The sequence below is a fragment of the Punica granatum genome, chromosome 8 (genome assembly GCF_007655135.1).
Source record: "Punica granatum isolate Tunisia-2019 chromosome 8, ASM765513v2, whole genome shotgun sequence".
Lineage (NCBI taxonomy): Eukaryota > Viridiplantae > Streptophyta > Magnoliopsida > Myrtales > Lythraceae > Punica > Punica granatum.
This window is the reverse complement of record NC_045134.1, coordinates 2,675,834-2,692,975: the sequence shown is the minus strand read 5'-3', so window position 1 is coordinate 2,692,975 and position 17,142 is coordinate 2,675,834. Positions and strand designations below refer to the sequence as shown.

The following is a 17,142-nucleotide window of genomic DNA, read 5'->3' as shown; positions in this document are numbered from 1 at the left end:
TTTTTATTATTTTTGCTTGCAATAGATAATGATTTTACAATTGCAAAGGGCAAATAAAAAATCCCAAATGGAATTTCGCCTGCCTTTGTTCAATTCAGGAACATTTATGAACAAAATGGGAAAGTTAATAATAATCTAATCCTAGAAGAACAGAAGTGTAGAAGTAAGAAGCTAAAGGCAAATTGGTAGTAATCAAAAAATAAAAAATAAAAATAAAAAGGCAAATCGATAAAATGATCCAAAAGGGAAACTATTATGATCATACGTATCACGAAAAAGGGAGTATAAAAATCGAATTTGTCATGATCGAGATATAATCCGCGTATAGACTAGCTCGTTCCACGTGTCAGGCAGGCCAGGAAGGCACCAATGGATGCAGTCAGCATACTTGAGGGGATCAGCCATCTGCTCCTGGTTGAGGACCTTGCCCTGGCGAACGGTGTACAATGATGTGTGTGCGTCTTTCCTGTACTCGGAGAGGGTTGTGATGTCCATGAAATTCACCGGCACTTTCATGGACCGTGTCACGTTCTGCACAAGCACGAAGAGTCTCCTGTCAGTGCCGATATTCAACGGGCCGGACCTGTTGAAGATCGGGGTGGTCTCCTTGGCACACTTGATCCCCTCTGGGTTATTCCAATCTGTGCTCCTGTAAAATTTCCATGCACGACGCAAATGTCTGTGATCAACAATTCATATTATGTGAAACACAAGCAGAGGTTCAACAGACAATCCTATTGAGATGTCAAACGAATACGTATGTTCCAACTCGAAAGTCGAAACGATCCATCGGTAAATGCTCGGAGAAGCATACCACCAAGTTCGAAAAGACCGATAATTAGATGGGCCAGGGTTACTTAATTGGGCCTGTGGCCCTCATATGCAGGGACCCACTTGATCATTTGTGTGCTCGGGTTGGCTTTCTAGCCCAATCCCGCCCCACTAATTCATCAGAGGGCTTGAGACCACCCGGAAACACGACCATCCATGAAGTTCGTATATGAGACCATATCGAATGTAAACTATATACGAACGGGTTGGCCACAAGCCTCCTCTCATCCTGTTGGTTCGCCGGCATATGTTTCTTTGTGATCCGGGCCATTTATCGGGCTGAACTTCGCTATCCGCCTAAGCGGGACGGCCCATAACATAGTATACTGGTTTTGAAAGTTTCATGGCTATGTTAATTTAAGTGAAATGCCAAGATAAATAATTCAAAAAAAGCCCATTTTGATGGCGAAATTTGAAGAAGAGAAAACGTGGTGGGCAACCTAACATGGAATATCTATAATATAAATTAATATAGTATTCGTTATAGGTCAATTTATATATTTTAAGGAATATAAGGGCCCACTATCAAATACCATTAATTAATATATATAATAACCAAGGTTCACCTAATGAGGGGCAAATTAGCAAAACTGTCATAGCTTTTTGCATCTCTCTAGCTCTTGAACTCGGATGAGATGCCTCAAGCTTTCCCATCGATTTTTATCAAATCATTTTATAAAATATAATATAATTATCGTTAATATGCTTATATTATGTAAATTATATGACTTTTTTGGGTTACGAACGAGGTAGGAAATCTATAGATCTAATAGAAGAAAAAAGAAAATCTAGCTAATAAGGAGTACGAGTAATTCTAGTATGATAATTGAGCTCCAAACCTCCTTGATTGTAAGGCAAGGATGGGTGCCGCTATACTAAGGCTCCTCTCTTTATAAATTATATGACTTTATTGGTACGTGGATTGCTTTACTAAAATAGTGGATTGAATGTTATATATGAAATGCCATAGCTGCCTGATTAATTTGGATTTTTGATATGAACTTTTTGCGTCACATTGATCATGGACGCAATAATCTACTAAAAGTGACCACACATGCACCACGGGGCAATTAGATTAGTCCAAAGATTTATTATATTAATTAAAACTCAAATAATTGGGGAGAGCTCTCTTCAAGAGATGATGATAACTGAAAGTAACTAAAGATCGAAGCGCTTACTTGAGGTGATTAGGAGACATGCTGCTGAAGAAAACTGTTGTCCGGGCCGGATCCACATTCTGTTCTACCCAATTAGCCCATGTCCGTAACACCCTCCCATATGCTACCGGCCTCTCGATCTCATCATAAGTCTTCGACCCTTCATCGAACGATCCTCGGCTACTCCATCAACAAAAGAACAAATGAAAACGTGATGAGCTGACGTGAAAGAAATGGAATATTAATATAATGACAATCTTAATTAAAAATGGATCAACTCACAGAACTTTCATGTTGCCGGTGTTCATCCACCAAATGTATGTGTTGAAGATGAGGTAGTCGACGCCCTTCCAATGTTGGGCATGTTTATCTATCGATTCTGGCGTTATGATCCGGTTCAATACGCTGTGCATGGATGGGTTGTCGGAGTTCGATTCCACCAGGAATGGTGCCCAATAGAACTCTATCGTCGCATTATAGTCCTAGTGAATACAAATGAGAAAACTTTCATCGTCATTTTATGAACTTAATTATCAGCAGAGAAATGGAATATTTCATCAAAAAATAGACATGGGATGTAACCAAGACGTTATTTATACTGCCAAAAAGAATCACGAAATTTCAAGAATATACAATAACAATCGAAATCGATCACAACATGCATGGGACTATACGATAGCCGATACAAATTCGGTTTACTTCATCGATGAATCTACACGAATCCGACATGCAGGAGATCCAAATGCTTATTAAAGTACCTGGGATGTAAAACGACTGAAATTAGAACAAAGACATGCACATATATTAACATGTCGTAAAGGGGGATGAGTCTATGTCATGCATCATCATTCTGCTCAATTTATTAGATAGAGATGTTATTAAACACGAAACCTGCGTATATTTACTTATGTTCACCCAGTAAATAAAAATATAAAACAATTAAAGAGTATATATTTCTAATTTCGCTATGAGTTGACATAAGAGAGAGACGCACTAATAATTTGGATACTTTCTTAATAATCAATCATCACCCAAGTTGTCTTCTTCATACTTATTATTATGCATCCCGGGGGCTAAGAGTCTTGTGTGTATTCATCATTGCCAAAATTCAAAAATCTAAAGCCTAGCAGAGAGAGAGCTTCTATTAATTACAAAATTCAAATTTCAATTATATGTTCACACTTTAAGAAAGCTGTGCAGTGGTGGAATTATTCTATATATATATATATATATATTAGACTTTACAGTCTCCAAAACGGTTCTAAGTTTTGCTACCGACATATCACTTTCTGATGAAATTAACGAAGTAGTCTTGATTTATATATTATTAATTGAGAATAATTCCTCTTTGGATGTCATATTTATTCCTCGTTAATAATCACCACTTATAAAGTGAATTTTAGTGGTTAAATTTCGTGGCAAAAATAAAAGTAGGTAAACTTTACTCACATAAAATTAACGTGATTTGTCAACTGCATCACGATATGATTTTTTGGAACGAGAAACTTGAAGGATTAGAAAGTTAAGGGTGGGGTCGAAGAAAAGGAAAGAAATGAAAAGATAGAACATAATTAAAGATTGGAGAGGGTGGATTTTTTTTTTCCCCAACCTCTTGTATATTTTACCTCAATTTTGAAGATAGAGAGAGACCCGGTCCTACTCAAGCGCTTCTTGCCGGAAGGAACGATAGACTGAGCCAAACACACCATTGACTCCCATTGGTTCCTATTCAATGAGTCTCCTATATACATAAGCCTCTTGTTCCTCAGCTTCTTCAGCAACAACTTCGCGTTGAACCTAAAAAGAATGATCCGTAAAATGATTAGAAATGATCGGTGTTGCACGTCATATGGATCAACGAGGACTCGAGAGAATTATGGTCTTTCGTGTTCTTACTTGGGCAAAGAGCAGTCTCTGGGCTGCCACCTCCACTTCTGGAACAAGGAGTCCTTCCTCCCATTTCTAAGGCAGGTGACTTGGTTGGAGAGGAACTCGCAGTCGTCCTCCTTGTATAACGGGTGCGTCGCGTTATCCAGAACCCATTGCCCAGTGAAGAGGTCGCAACCTTCCGGCGGCAATTCAATGCCTGACTCCTCGGCCTCTTGGTCTTCCATGGCCATAATTTGATCAATCTTCTGCTCCTCCTCCTCTCTATCTTTATCTTTCTGATTGTTATAAGTTTTTGCATCATCGTTTGGTGGGTCTTCTTCTTTCTTATAATTCCCAAGCTGAAGTTCTTCTTTCTTGGCTGTTTCTTGGGGCAGCATGTCGATGACTTCCGGTTGTTGGATGATCAATTGGGTCCTACTAGGCCTTGATGTCGATAACCGAAACTCCGCTCTTGACTTGATGTCCTCATTGTACATGACGACCCCAAAGAGGAGGATCAGCACGACCGCCGCAAATACCGGCAGGTTGGCCCCTTTCCTGCCGCCGATGGCAGCCTTCATGGAATTGGAAGAGAAACTCTCCGACGAGGAGAAGAGGGGCGGTGTTTTCCGGCGAGGCGTCTGCATGGGATAGTCAGTGCTGAGTAGAAAAATGGTTCTGGGTCGAGCCGTGACCCGCGAGAGATCAATAATTAAAGGGAGTGAGAGAGGTAGCTAGACAAAGGGTTTTGAGCCGACATACATATGTTGAGGGGATGGATGGATTATGAGGGAGAAGTACACGAAATGTGAGGATTTAGCTGAAAGGATTAGTTTAATATGGGGGAGAGGTTTGGTGAGGAGGGTTTTACATTGAATTGAAGCTAATTTGTTATTGTGGTTTTTGGTGGATTGAGATTGGGAGAGGTGTTGTCAATTTCTGATATTTCGTATGGCCTTCATCATATTCATTATTTTGGCAAACCACTCCTCCATGGCCATAGCTTGTTCATGCAAGAAATGGCAGAAGAAAGGTAAAAGAAAGACAGGAAGAAATGGTGAAGAGGAAGGGAGGGAGAAAGAGATGAGTAACTTCAAAGCTTTCCCAATGACGAGGGGAAAAAAAAGAAGAAAAAAAAAAAGAAAGAACTTGAAAGCTTTCCCTTTGGCCTTTGTTGGGTCCTCTACAAGTTCTTTACTTTTTCGTATTTTATATGTAAGTTTTGGGACAACATGAGAGAATGAGGGACACAATTGTGCACTTCTGTCACAAACTTTTTTTTCTTTAATTAATTTTGTCTTTTTTGTTGTGCTATTTATTTTATTATGGTTTCTGGCATATGGAGAGACTACAGAAAGCTCGAATTGTTACCATGGCAATTAAAAATATAGGTTTTCTTTATTTAAGGTAGGAGGGTGTAGTATTGTATTACACCTTTTTCTAAGTCTCTTGAATTGTTACAGTGTGGGGAGTGGCAATTAAAAATAGAGGTTTTCTTTATTTAAGGTAGGAGGGTGTAGTATTGTATTACACCTTTTGTCATTAGAAGATCCATTCATCAATTATCAGTTATAACATAGAAAAACTGAAGCGCGTGTCCAATCTAGATTGACAGTCTCCAACTCTAAAACGAGTGTTCTTATAATTTCATTAAATGAATTTTGCCATGTCTTTAAGTTTGATCAAGATTGATAAATCGTTTCTTATTAGTCCACATTATTGATACATATTAATTAATTATTGATATTATATATTTTGGATAATGATTCTTCAGATTATTTTTTAAAAAAAATTAAAGTTTACTCTAGAAATATTTCTCGATATATGAAATTTTCTTTTATTCTATATAATTTAATTATCTAACCACTAGAAATCCTATAAATATTACCATTAAAGAAATAAATTAAGTACAATAAAATTAAATTTGTTGACCACCTTTTTTCCCTGAAATGTTTTTCATTATTTTCCGTTCCTTATTCTCAGTGTGTTTTCATGTGCATATGAATATATAACACTATATATGTATGTGTATATATATTAAATGTTTAACTATACTAAAACTATTATCTTTATGTGCTATTATATGGAATATGATTTATTTTCTTGAATTTTAAATCAACTATAACAAATAAGAACTGAAATGCGACACTTGAATGCAATATCTAAGCTCGATTAATAAGTTTCCTGACTTCACGATGAGTGTCCTTATGATTTCATTAAATGGATCTTGCCACATTTCTCAATTTGATCAAGTGGATGAATCATTTCTAATAAGTCCACATTATTGGTACATATTAATTAATTATTAAAATTATTTTTTAAAATAAAAAATTTACTAGATAATTGTAAAGGACATATCAGAGTATAGAATTTTGTTTTTGACATGATTAAATTACTAAATCCTAAAAATCTTATCAATATATTCTATAATTCGTAAGCTAAGTACAATAAAATTAATTTTGTTGATCAGATTTTTCCTTTGAAAAAAATTTTGATTCTTTCTGTCCCCAATCCGACCTATTTCTTTCGCTCAATATATTTCTATATGAATGTGAATATATAATTATATATATATATTAAATGTTTAGTTATAAAAATACTATTGCGTACCCTTATATGTGCTATTATGGAATGTGATTTATTATCTTGAGATAATCTATCTTTGATTAAGTATAATAACTTTTACGTTATATATATATATATATGCGCGCGCGTTAAATGCAACATCTTTTATTATCTATATATTTATAATATCAATTTAAGTACTATATATTTTCTTATCCAAAAAAAAGTACGATATATTTAAACTATATATATTTCTTTAAAATTAAATCTGTTAATTATAATTATAATGTATATAATTTTTTTTTGCACTTTTAATATTATTGATATTCTTATAATTTTTTTCGGCGGGTATATTCTTATAATTTTTTAATTCGACCTTATAATCATCCCGAGTTTCCCTCCCATGCACGGATTATTGGCTAATTGACAGATAATCATGCACGAAAAAGTCAACTCATTTGGTTTGGAGATTTAATTTTCAAGAGTTTTCACCAACTTAATTAAAAATCAAACGTCAGCACAATTAAAATTATATGTGCAAGCGTCGAGTTGGAATCTTAGTAGTTATAAGATTTGTTGGACCAATAATTTGATCAAGATGGCTAAAATAGATCGTCAACATCATGAATCAATAATGCTCGAGTTTGAGCTCACTCCATGCATGGTTAAGAACTTCATAATACATACCGTTGTTTGTAGGAGTTCTTATTTATATTTATTTTCTCATGTTCCATACGACCAATTGACTAATGAGTTTTAATATAGATCGTGATGATTAGTGGGAGCAAAAACAAAAGGAGAGGGTTGAATTCTCACTAACTCAGTTGGAGTATCATGTGGATATCAGATCCAGAATTGCTATACCAATAATTATACAAGGTAATCCATCAAATAATTATACAACGTCAGCATTGACTCAATATTTATCATGATTCCTCTTTTTATTTTTCAATTAGTTTTTACTTTTAGAAGATGATTAGCTAACTTGACTTCTCATCCTCTTAGCTATGACTGCTTACTTTCAATTTGCTTTATTTGTTTTGCCAAGAGACAATCGTTGAACAAATCCTGAAGGCAAATTGAGTTCACTAGTGAATTACGAACTCGTAAGCCGTCACGGTCGAGACACGATGCGCGTGAAGATAAGCTCATTCCACGTGTCCGGCAGTCCTGGGAGGCACCAATGGGTGCAGTCGGCGTACAATGCGGGATTTGCCATCTGCTTCTGCGTGAACTTGCCTTTCCGAGCAGTGTACAAAGAAGTATGAGCGTCCTTTCTGTACTCGGAAAGAGTCGTGATGTCCATGAAATCCACGGGTATTTTCATGCGCTGCATAGTCTTCCGCGCCGCCGCAAAGAGCCTCCGGTCCGTGCCGACATTCAATGGAGTCGAAATGTTGGAGATTGGCTTGGTCTCGTTGAAGCACTTGATCCCGCGTGGATTGTTCCAGTCCATGCTCCTATCATCCACGCAATGGTGCACTTTCATCCATTAAAATAAGATTTTTGACGGAATGAAAAGGACATATAGAATACGACCCTAATCAAAATGTAGACACCGGCAAGAGCAGTAGTGGACAAAGCGGATGCTAGAATTCTTGTGGCATAAACGTTTATATCTACAAAAAAAAAAAGATCTTTTTGACGACAAATCAATGTGCGATGATTATTCATGATTTTGAATTAAGTCTCGTGAATGGAGAAAATTCACGCTGGGAAAACATTACCCCTTACTTGTCCGATCCAGCTCAATTTAGTTGAGACCATTAGACTTTCGATGTTCCCAATACTAGGTGGTTTGCACCGGAAAAAAAAAATCGTTTCGACAAAATCTGAGAGCATTTATCACCACAGAAACCGCTCAACTCAAGTGGGCCTCCTTCATTCCGCCTAATCTGGGCCCACATTTTTGGGCCACCGCAGAGAGCCCATTGAACCCATAAAATATAACAATGGCCGTGTGTTGATGCTCTTCCGATTTCAAGATTATAACATATCAAATTCTTTTTTGGTATTTGTTCTCGTTCTCAACCTATAGATTAAGTTCTTTTATTAGTTTTTGAAGCACTTAATTTCTGACCTTCCATGAACAGGAGACATGCTGTTGAAGAAAACTGTCGTCTGACTCGGATCCACGTTTTTCTCTATCCACTTCGCCCATGTCCTCAGGACCCTTTTATATGCCGTAGTCCTCCCAATCTTATCATAGGTCGTAGACCCTTCATGAAACGATCCCCGTCTGTTCATTCATCCACAATATAATTAAAAATAACACTACCAGAAACACTCTAACTAGTAGCCACAGCTTTATGCTCGATATATTTGTAAGCGTGTTAATTGGAGAAAGCATACTTAGAGCGTGTTATGTACTTACAGGACTTTCGTGGTCTTAGAGTTCATCCACCAGGCATAGGTATTGAAAATGAGGAAGTTGACTCCCTTCCAGTACTGTGCGTGCTTATCTATCGACCCCGGTTTTATGATCCGGTTTGTTAGGCTGTGGTTTCTCGGGTTGTCCGAGTTCGACTCCACCAGAAATGGAGCCCAGTAGTACTCGATCGTAGCATTGTAATCCTAGATAGGAAAAAAAATAACGACAATATCCACAATATTACATTACAAGATATATATGGTGATAAATCAAAGTGCATTTATATATTACCCATAACGGAAAGTTAATAAGAAACCAAACAGCTGGAGAATATATACTTACCATAACATGGAAGATCACGAGAGAAGATCCAGACATGCTCATGAACCTCCTGTCAGGAGGAATGACCGATTGAACCATACACACCATAGACTCCCACTGGTTCCTGTTCAATGAGTCTCCCACATACATTAGCCTCTTGTTCCTGAGCTTCTCGAGCAACTGTGTCGCATTGAACCTAAAAGTTCAAACGTTAATCTATAATTCGATACATCAATAATGCCATTTGATTTTCCGAGAGTTAATTAGCAAAAATAATGGTTACAGACAATGTTTGAAATACTATACTTGGGCAGTGAACAATGGCTGGGTTGCCATCTCCACTTCTGGTACAAGGAATCCTTCCTTCCATTCCTAAGGCAGGTGACTTGAGAGGAAAGGAACTTGCACTCATCTTCCTTGTACAGCGGGTGCGTCGCGTCATCGAGAACCCACTCTCCGGTGAAGATGTCACATTTTTCGTGCGGTGACTCCACCTTCAACTGTTCATTCTCATCATGATATGATGCTACATCAGGTGATGATGGTTTCTGCTCGGTCGTGTTGCTGGTTTGTTGATGTACAAGGTGGTTGTTGTTTGTGGGGGGTTCGCCTTGCAGTCCAACTGCCGTTGCTACATCAGGTGATGATGGTTTCTGCTCGGTCGTGTTGCTGGTTTGTTGATGTACAAGGTGGTTGTTGTTTGTGGGGGGTTCGCCTTGCAGTCCAACTGGCGTTGCTCCATGGGTTTTAGACCTTGTTGATGATAACGACAATGAGGTCGATGATAATGGGAATTTCGCTATGGATTTTACGTACTCCTCATCGTACATGAAGAATCCCAGGAGAAGGAGCAGAATGACCACCGTCGACGACGGCACGGGGAGGTTGGCAAGGCCTTCGCTACTACTCCTCCCCCCCAACATTTGCATCCGCTGATAACGTCTCCGACGAGAAAGGAGATGGCTTCTGGCTAGACGTCTTCATAAAAAAAACCGTCGGTGGCGGAGTAAGTGGCTGCATAAGACAAATTCGACCTGATCAAGCGAGGACTGCTTGTACATTTATAGAGAGGATTTTGGACCATAAAAAGATGAGGGGATTAAAGACATCTTATCTACACTTTACGCTCGTAATCTCACAAATTTTATGCGATAAGCTTACGGGAAGATCGTTTTGTGTTATGAAGTTATGTGACGATTTTTTTTTCGGTTACAAGGAAGGGTGGACCTAATATAATCAACATGTGACCATTTTTATGATTGAAGTATTGGGATCGTATGCGATATCCCATAAATAAATTGCAATATACAGTACTTGGGTATCGGGGCCAATTAAGTCCACGGGGTTCCCCAGGCTTATAGTGGCTCTCGAGATCCAATGAACGTTAGGGGTAAAGCTATATATATATATATATGATCATATCATATATTACGGAATGAATTGGCTTAATCAAATCTCCCTTCTCCGTGAAGAAAGCTTCGTTTCTTTCTATGCTTGATGGATATGTGTTTACTTGTATGTCAAAACCCATCAGAAAAAGCTCATTCCATTTGAGGCGATTCCTAAGAGAGAGAAGAAGGGACTTCGAAGCTTTCCTTCGTATTCGTGTTGTTCGAGTGACGACCTTGCCGACCAGACCAGCTCAATTTATCATGTTATTAGCTGATTGAAACATTAATACAAACCTTTGGTTGATCCTTGTAGGAGAGGGAGACTTGGGACCTCACCTGGGCTCGATCAGACCATGCTACCGCCGGGGATCAAGTCGGGCCCTGGGCCGCCTGGCGTATATTTCTGATTTAATATATGCGAGTTATGTATATTGTCCTATTATTATAGATCTTCTCCTTAAATAGTAGAGATTCTTAATCCTTACATAGTAGAGATTCTTAATTGCAGGGCAATCCCCAAAGGTCAAAGGAAATCAAAGGAATTTTGCCAAGAGAGATCTGTCATTGGGATTTTTAATTAATGTCTTAATTACCAACATGGATTGCGTGGCTGAAATGACTGTAAGACCATAAACATATTGTCACTGACCTTACAAAATTTTAAATGATCTTACCTCATAATGATGTGGTGAAAAACAACCAATAAGATGATTTCAATTGAGAAGGCTTACCATAATTAATCGAGTGATTAATACTTATTATTTAGTTTATTACAATTTAATTGGTTCTTTTTCATGTCACATGGCGAGGTAAGATCACCGAATAATCTCTCCTCACCGAGGCCTTAAACTTATGTCCCCATGTAGTTTTATACATATTGACATGAACAGGGTCGAGTTTATTTTAAACAAGGGAAAGAAATTAAAGAGATTCAACCTTCTATATATGCTTGCGCGAGTATATACATTTTCGGTTCACACTTCTTTCATTATGCGACTCTTCGCATATCTTACCAACTCTTGTCACGTCATCTGTCAATAAATATCATTAACAAAGTATCAGTGGCCAGCTAAGAAGTAACCAATTTGCATTGTGGGAGGTTCATCGTCAACCTTACATCCTCGGATTTCATTATGTTTGTACCAAAGCAAACCTTTTTTTTTTTTTTCGATTACATAAGGAGACACATGAATCTAATACATGACAAAGCAAACTTTAATTAGCCTAATCAGTTTTATAGTCCTCGAACCTACACTATGACCGGCAAGACTCAAAAGCAATCTTTGAAATGGTAATTTTTTTGAATTAAATGGACGAATCTCAGAAATTTCATAAACAATTGAACAATAATATAAAAGTAATTTTTTTATTAGCATCAAAGTTTTAGGGGAGTTGACTGCCGTCTTAGTTCCCTCCATCCTTGGTGTCCATTATACATTAGAATCTCTTGCAACAGCAAATACACAAGTACAATGTCTTCATACCTTTGACCACATTTGACATACTTCTTTCATCTCATTGTCATACATACTCGTGGAAAATTATCTGGATAGAAACCCACGTGAACTGGGTAAGAATTCTTTTTTCTCTTGTTATAGAAAAAAATTAAGCCGCATTAAACGCAGAAAACTTTATAATATATATATATATATATATATATACACACACACTTTGAAAATGTATATACCATACATGTATTTACTTGAAAAACTTGAAGTAATTTACTTATAATTCAAGTAAATTATGTAAAAAATAAGTAAATTATATGAGATCAAGTAATTTACTCAGAAACATATAAATAATTTATTGCGTGTATACATATATTTTCAATCCATCCATATATTATATATAGTAAAATTGACCCCACTTTGCATTAAATAGGGTCATAGTTAGTAAGGTTAAAATGATCAATTTATAATTATGTAATAATGAAATATTTAATAAGATATTATTATATAACTTATATTGAAAAACAATTAATTGATCATACATAGGACAAAATTATAAATTATAGCCATGCGAAAGAAATCAAAATATATGAAATAGAGTATAGAACTGTCTAAATCAAATTTGTAAGATAAATTTAGAAAAATACTGAATAAGCTAATTGGTCCATTTCATCGAAGATTATATATTATTCAAAGATTATTGTGTGAAATCTTAAACTATTTTTTGATAATTTTATTATCTTAAGAAGTAAATTATTATTAAAATACATATATAGTTATTATATAGATGAAATAAATGTATGAAAAATGAAACCGCATAAAATATAAAGATGGGACACTAAAAAAATAATTAGATTTTCATATAAAATTTTAAAAAAATCAATTACTAATTCTACAAACTTATGATTATGTAACTAAAATTGACTCCTATATTAATAAATGATCTCTCATTAGTGAACAAAATTTTAAAAAGTTTATAAGAGTTAATTTAATCATGTGAATTTTATTTATTTAATTGGATGTTAATCTAATTTCTATTATAAGATTAAAATTGTTATTGTTATTTATGAACTTATGATAATATAAAAAAATAAGGATATCACAAAATTTGCTTATTTTTTTTATATAAATGGTCTTATAAATGAAAAATATTACGATACAGTGCAATGAGCATAAACTCATAAATAAAATGAAAAATAAAATTTTTAAAATAAGAATCTCATACATATTGTTTAAAAAAATGAGCAAAATGAAATTTTATTCTAATTACTAAACTTAATATATGTCAATCTATATTGATAATTAACAAAAATATGATGATGCATATCAACTGAAATAAATAGTTTTAAAATATTATTATTACAATTAATTTGCTATGGGGGAAAGAATAATCAACTTACTCTAATTTTTAACAGAAAATATTATGATAAATATTTGAAATTATAATTAATGATCGAAAATTTTTATTATTTTTAATCAAAAAATATGAGTTTCAAAATGTAAATAATTATTATAAAAATGATATAAGAACATATAAAAATGAACCTATACAACGGACGGGATAAAAAACTAGTTCTATGTATCGTAGACCATCTAGTAAACACCAATCGCATGGAATTTTCCTTTTTCTTTAGTTGAACATGCTAAATGGATCGTACTTTCGCATAGATAATCCAATCCAATCCAATGATTCTCAGATTTGGCCGAAAATCCAATTCCCATAACTTTAGCTTAAATCACGGAGGCCCACCCGACAACTACCATTGGTCTCCTCCGGCGAATCTATTTATCGTTAGCCCAAAAAGCAAAAAAAAAAACTTTCTTTCTTCTTTTTTTTCGCTCCAAAACAAAAAAGACCTTTGAGTATCAACAATCAATCAATATCATCAATAATCAGAAATCAATATCAATATCGATATCAATATCAATAATCAATAATCATCAATAATTAATACTAGATGAAAACCCACGCGTTGCGCGTGAATAATTTAATAATTTTTTTATAGAAAATAATAATTTATTAAATATATATATATATATGAATTTTTTTAAAATATGGATTTAGGAATTATTTTACATGAAAATTAAATGAATTTATTGAAGGACTATTGATCTTTCATCCAAAATTAGGGTTTCAGTATCATAAATAAAATTTTCACATCCTAAATCAAAATCACACAATTTAAGATTAATATCGTAGAAATGTAAAATAGTTGAAATTATGTCATTTGAAATGAAAAAAATAATTTTTAAATAAAAAGGTAATGTGTCGATTTTCAAATATGGAAAGACAATAATCTTAAATAATTATTTTAGGAAAGTAAATAATTGAAAAAGAGAATTATCTAAAATACATAGTCGAGGAAAATTAATTATTTTATCTACAGTCATTATCATGACTAAAACTTATCAATGAAATTGCTCCTTTTGATTCTATGATATGGTAGCAACAAACTAAGTAATTTATGATAATTGTTTTGTCCACCCAAAAGAATAATTGTTTTAGGATATCAAAGTAATTAAAGATAGTTATCTAAGATAATTAAATTTCGAGAAGTAAATTTATTCATGCTAAGAAAATTTGGGTTAATTACTTCAGTGGTACAAAATGTTTACTCGATGTAACACTTTGGTAAAAACAAAATTTTGGGCAACAATTTGATTAAAAAACATTTCAATTTGTTTCAATCAAGTACATTTCGTCAACTCTCAACTAACACCGTTAGCATACAAAATGTTTACTCGATGTAACACTTTGGTGAAAACAAAATTTTGGGCAACAATTTGATTAAAAAACATTTCAATTTGTTTCAATCAAGTACATGTCGTCACTCTTAACTAATACCGTTAGCTTTTTTTTTATGTGACAATTGACATGTTAGATAAGTATATGATGTGGAGCGCTCTAATTAAAATAAGAAAATTCATTTTACTAAATTATAATTAAAATAAAAATATAAAAAAAATTAAATTAAGAATAAAAATTTTCTCTCTCTCTCTCTGCCCCCTCCTTTTCTCTCCTATGCCCAGGACATTCTCTTCTATCGTTTCCTCTATCCCCTTTCAGCCTTTGCCCCTAAAGTCGACTGTGGAATGAGAAAGCTTAATACTCATCGGACCCCCTAGCTCTCTCTCATCCTCCTCTTGCCTCTTTGATTTTTTTTTCTTTTAGAGTTAATTGTACTATGATTTTTTTTTTCTGTTGGTCTGGGGACCGAGAGATCTGGGATATCCCCAAGTCTCTCTGGTTCATGGATGGTTCATAAGAAAATTTCCAGAAAAAGTTTATAATAACCATTAAAAATTATTTTATAATTACAAATTAAGATAATTAAATTTATAATATATATGTATTATATAAATGAAATTTTAGGAGGAAAAGTCTTAAAATTATTTTTTGCATAACGATGTTGAAGTAAATATATATAGATATGTAATACACTAATAAAAAAAGAATTTTTTTCTCCAAAATAGAAAATAATCAATAATTATTTTTAAACAAAAAATTCTTAAAGTCTAAAGATTAGATGAATTATCACCTATAAGGAAAAAAATGATAAATCATATTCTATTTTGTGAATCTTATCAAGAAAATTGAAAAGTAATAAATAACTATGCATTTAAATTGAAGTAAAAATAAGTATACATTTTAAAATGATTAGAATAATTACAATAATAATTTTCTACTATATATTATTTTTACAGCTTATTATCATAAAGACAAATCTTATATATATAATATGAGATAGCAAGAATTTAAGTCATATATACATCAAATATTTTTCCTCGATATTAAAGGAATACATTAAAATATTTGCTTTATGCCACTGCTTGTTTTGCTTGGCTGGTTTATCCTTATGCAGATTAACTTATGCCACTTGCACACATAACACTCCTCCAAATTCTCAACTTTTATGTTGAGAAAGCAAATATATACTGATATAACATAAACGGTATAATCAATAATACTTGGAGGGCATGTATGCATATGGCCATGTAAATTATTTTAATGTCTAGACAATCTATATATTCCTATGCATATTTTCTTTCCTTTTGTATACAATCTATATATTTCACTATATAATTAAATAATAAAATTTAAAACAATATGTATATATTTCCTTATTGTATGATGATGGCATAGCATAACGAGAAAGCTCTTTTTTTTTTTTTTTGACGATGTGACAGTGTGAGAATTCAACTCGAGCTTTGTTTATATATATTATTCCTTCTTTAATTACTATTTTAATTTTCCTATGGATGAAGAAACCTCTCCTTGCCCGTTCGGCCTTGCCATCAGCCAGCGGCCAAGCCAACTGCTTTCGCTAGCAAGTCTTGACATTTTGACGGCTTCGTGTCCTCTCTTGGATAGCCTGAGGCCACTCTATCAACTTGGCTGCCCAGTCACCGGTGTTGTCGGTGGTTAGCTTGGAATTTCAATTCAGGGCCTCATCGAGGTTCTCGGCCTCTCAATTTCGTGTTTGACAACTCTGGCAGCAACAGTGAAATTGCATTCCTGAGGGTGATTCCGAAGCGGAGGGGCGACGACTTGATGATGACTACCAGCTTGAAATCGAAGAGCTGCAGCGCCATGGAAGCTATGACGCCTCCACGTCCTCACTCACTCACCCGGACCCTCTTAGTCTCTAGAAAGAGGAGACAAGACAAACACAGTCGAAGCTAAACTTTGGTAGTAAAATATGGCACTTTTCACCCCCGTAGTTTTTCTTTTCCAACCTGACCCCAAATTTTAGGCTGAATTGTGATGCTGCCCTAACTTTTGTCACAATACTTTGGTAGTATATGGCACTTTTAATAATTTTTTATTTTTATTTTGTTACGGTTTCTCGTTGGGCATTTGACATGGCCGCTAGTATTGAGGCGGGTTCTTGTTGGGGTTTTTGTTTTTGTTTTCGTTTTTTTTTTGCTGAATTGTGACAGGTTTTTGCTGAATTTATCCCTCTCTATTTCTTTAAAATGACATTGAAAATGTCCTATCAAAAAATTTTAATGCACGTAAACAAAGGGTGTATTTTTCAACAAAAGTAACGACTTAGAAAATATACATAATTGTGCGATTTCTATGCTAAAATTTTATAAATTATATTTATGTATATGAAATAAATTACAAAAGTTACATTATGCTGGAATTTTATAAAGTTATTTGTGCACTAACAAAGACAGTACAT

The 17,142-nt window shown here is 34.4% G+C and overlaps 2 protein-coding genes across 4 annotated transcripts; both read right to left on the bottom strand.

The window, feature by feature from the left end:
* Positions 1 to 5,078, bottom strand: LOC116189347 (protein ESKIMO 1-like). Its single transcript, XM_031518973.1, has 5 exons — positions 3,885 to 5,078; positions 3,614 to 3,785; positions 2,271 to 2,470; positions 2,010 to 2,168; positions 1 to 649 (listed from the first exon to the last, which is right to left on the bottom strand). Exons 1-5 carry the CDS (start codon positions 4,502 to 4,504, stop codon positions 301 to 303), a joined length of 1,500 nt encoding a protein of 499 aa, XP_031374833.1. The 5' UTR covers positions 4,505 to 5,078; the 3' UTR covers positions 1 to 300.
* A 2,142-nt stretch (positions 5,079 to 7,220) lies between these two features.
* Positions 7,221 to 10,152, bottom strand: LOC116187221 (protein trichome birefringence-like 28). Of its 3 annotated transcripts, none has more exons than XM_031515858.1 (6): positions 9,830 to 10,152; positions 9,421 to 9,724; positions 9,136 to 9,310; positions 8,797 to 8,996; positions 8,503 to 8,661; positions 7,221 to 7,882 (listed from the first exon to the last, which is right to left on the bottom strand). In XM_031515858.1, exons 1-6 carry the CDS (start codon positions 10,041 to 10,043, stop codon positions 7,537 to 7,539), a joined length of 1,398 nt encoding a protein of 465 aa, XP_031371718.1. In that variant the 5' UTR covers positions 10,044 to 10,152; the 3' UTR covers positions 7,221 to 7,536. The 3 variants fall into 3 exon arrangements, with proteins under 3 accessions (XP_031371718.1, XP_031371719.1, XP_031371717.1); XM_031515859.1 differs by having other exon boundaries at positions 9,421 to 9,736; positions 9,842 to 10,152; XM_031515857.1 differs by having other exon boundaries at positions 7,222 to 7,882; positions 9,421 to 10,151.
* Between the last annotated feature and the right edge of the window lie 6,990 nt (positions 10,153 to 17,142).

Coding starts and splice junctions, on each gene's coding strand:
- LOC116189347 (XM_031518973.1), bottom strand. CDS start 4,504: ATGCAGACGCCTCGCCGGAAAACACCGCCCCTCTTCTCCTCGTCGGAG. Junction 3,786..3,884: donor AGAGACTGCTCTTTGCCCAA/GTAAGAACACGA, acceptor CATTCTTTTTAG/GTTCAACGCGAAGTTGTTGC. Junction 650..2,009: donor ATGTCTCCTAATCACCTCAA/GTAAGCGCTTCG, acceptor GAAATTTTACAG/GAGCACAGATTGGAATAACC.
- LOC116187221 (XM_031515857.1), bottom strand. CDS start 10,043: ATGCAAATGTTGGGGGGGAGGAGTAGTAGCGAAGGCCTTGCCAACCTC. Junction 9,311..9,420: donor AGCCATTGTTCACTGCCCAA/GTATAGTATTTC, acceptor TTGAACTTTTAG/GTTCAATGCGACACAGTTGC. Junction 8,997..9,135: donor TCGTGATCTTCCATGTTATG/GTAAGTATATAT, acceptor TTTCCTATCTAG/GATTACAATGCTACGATCGA.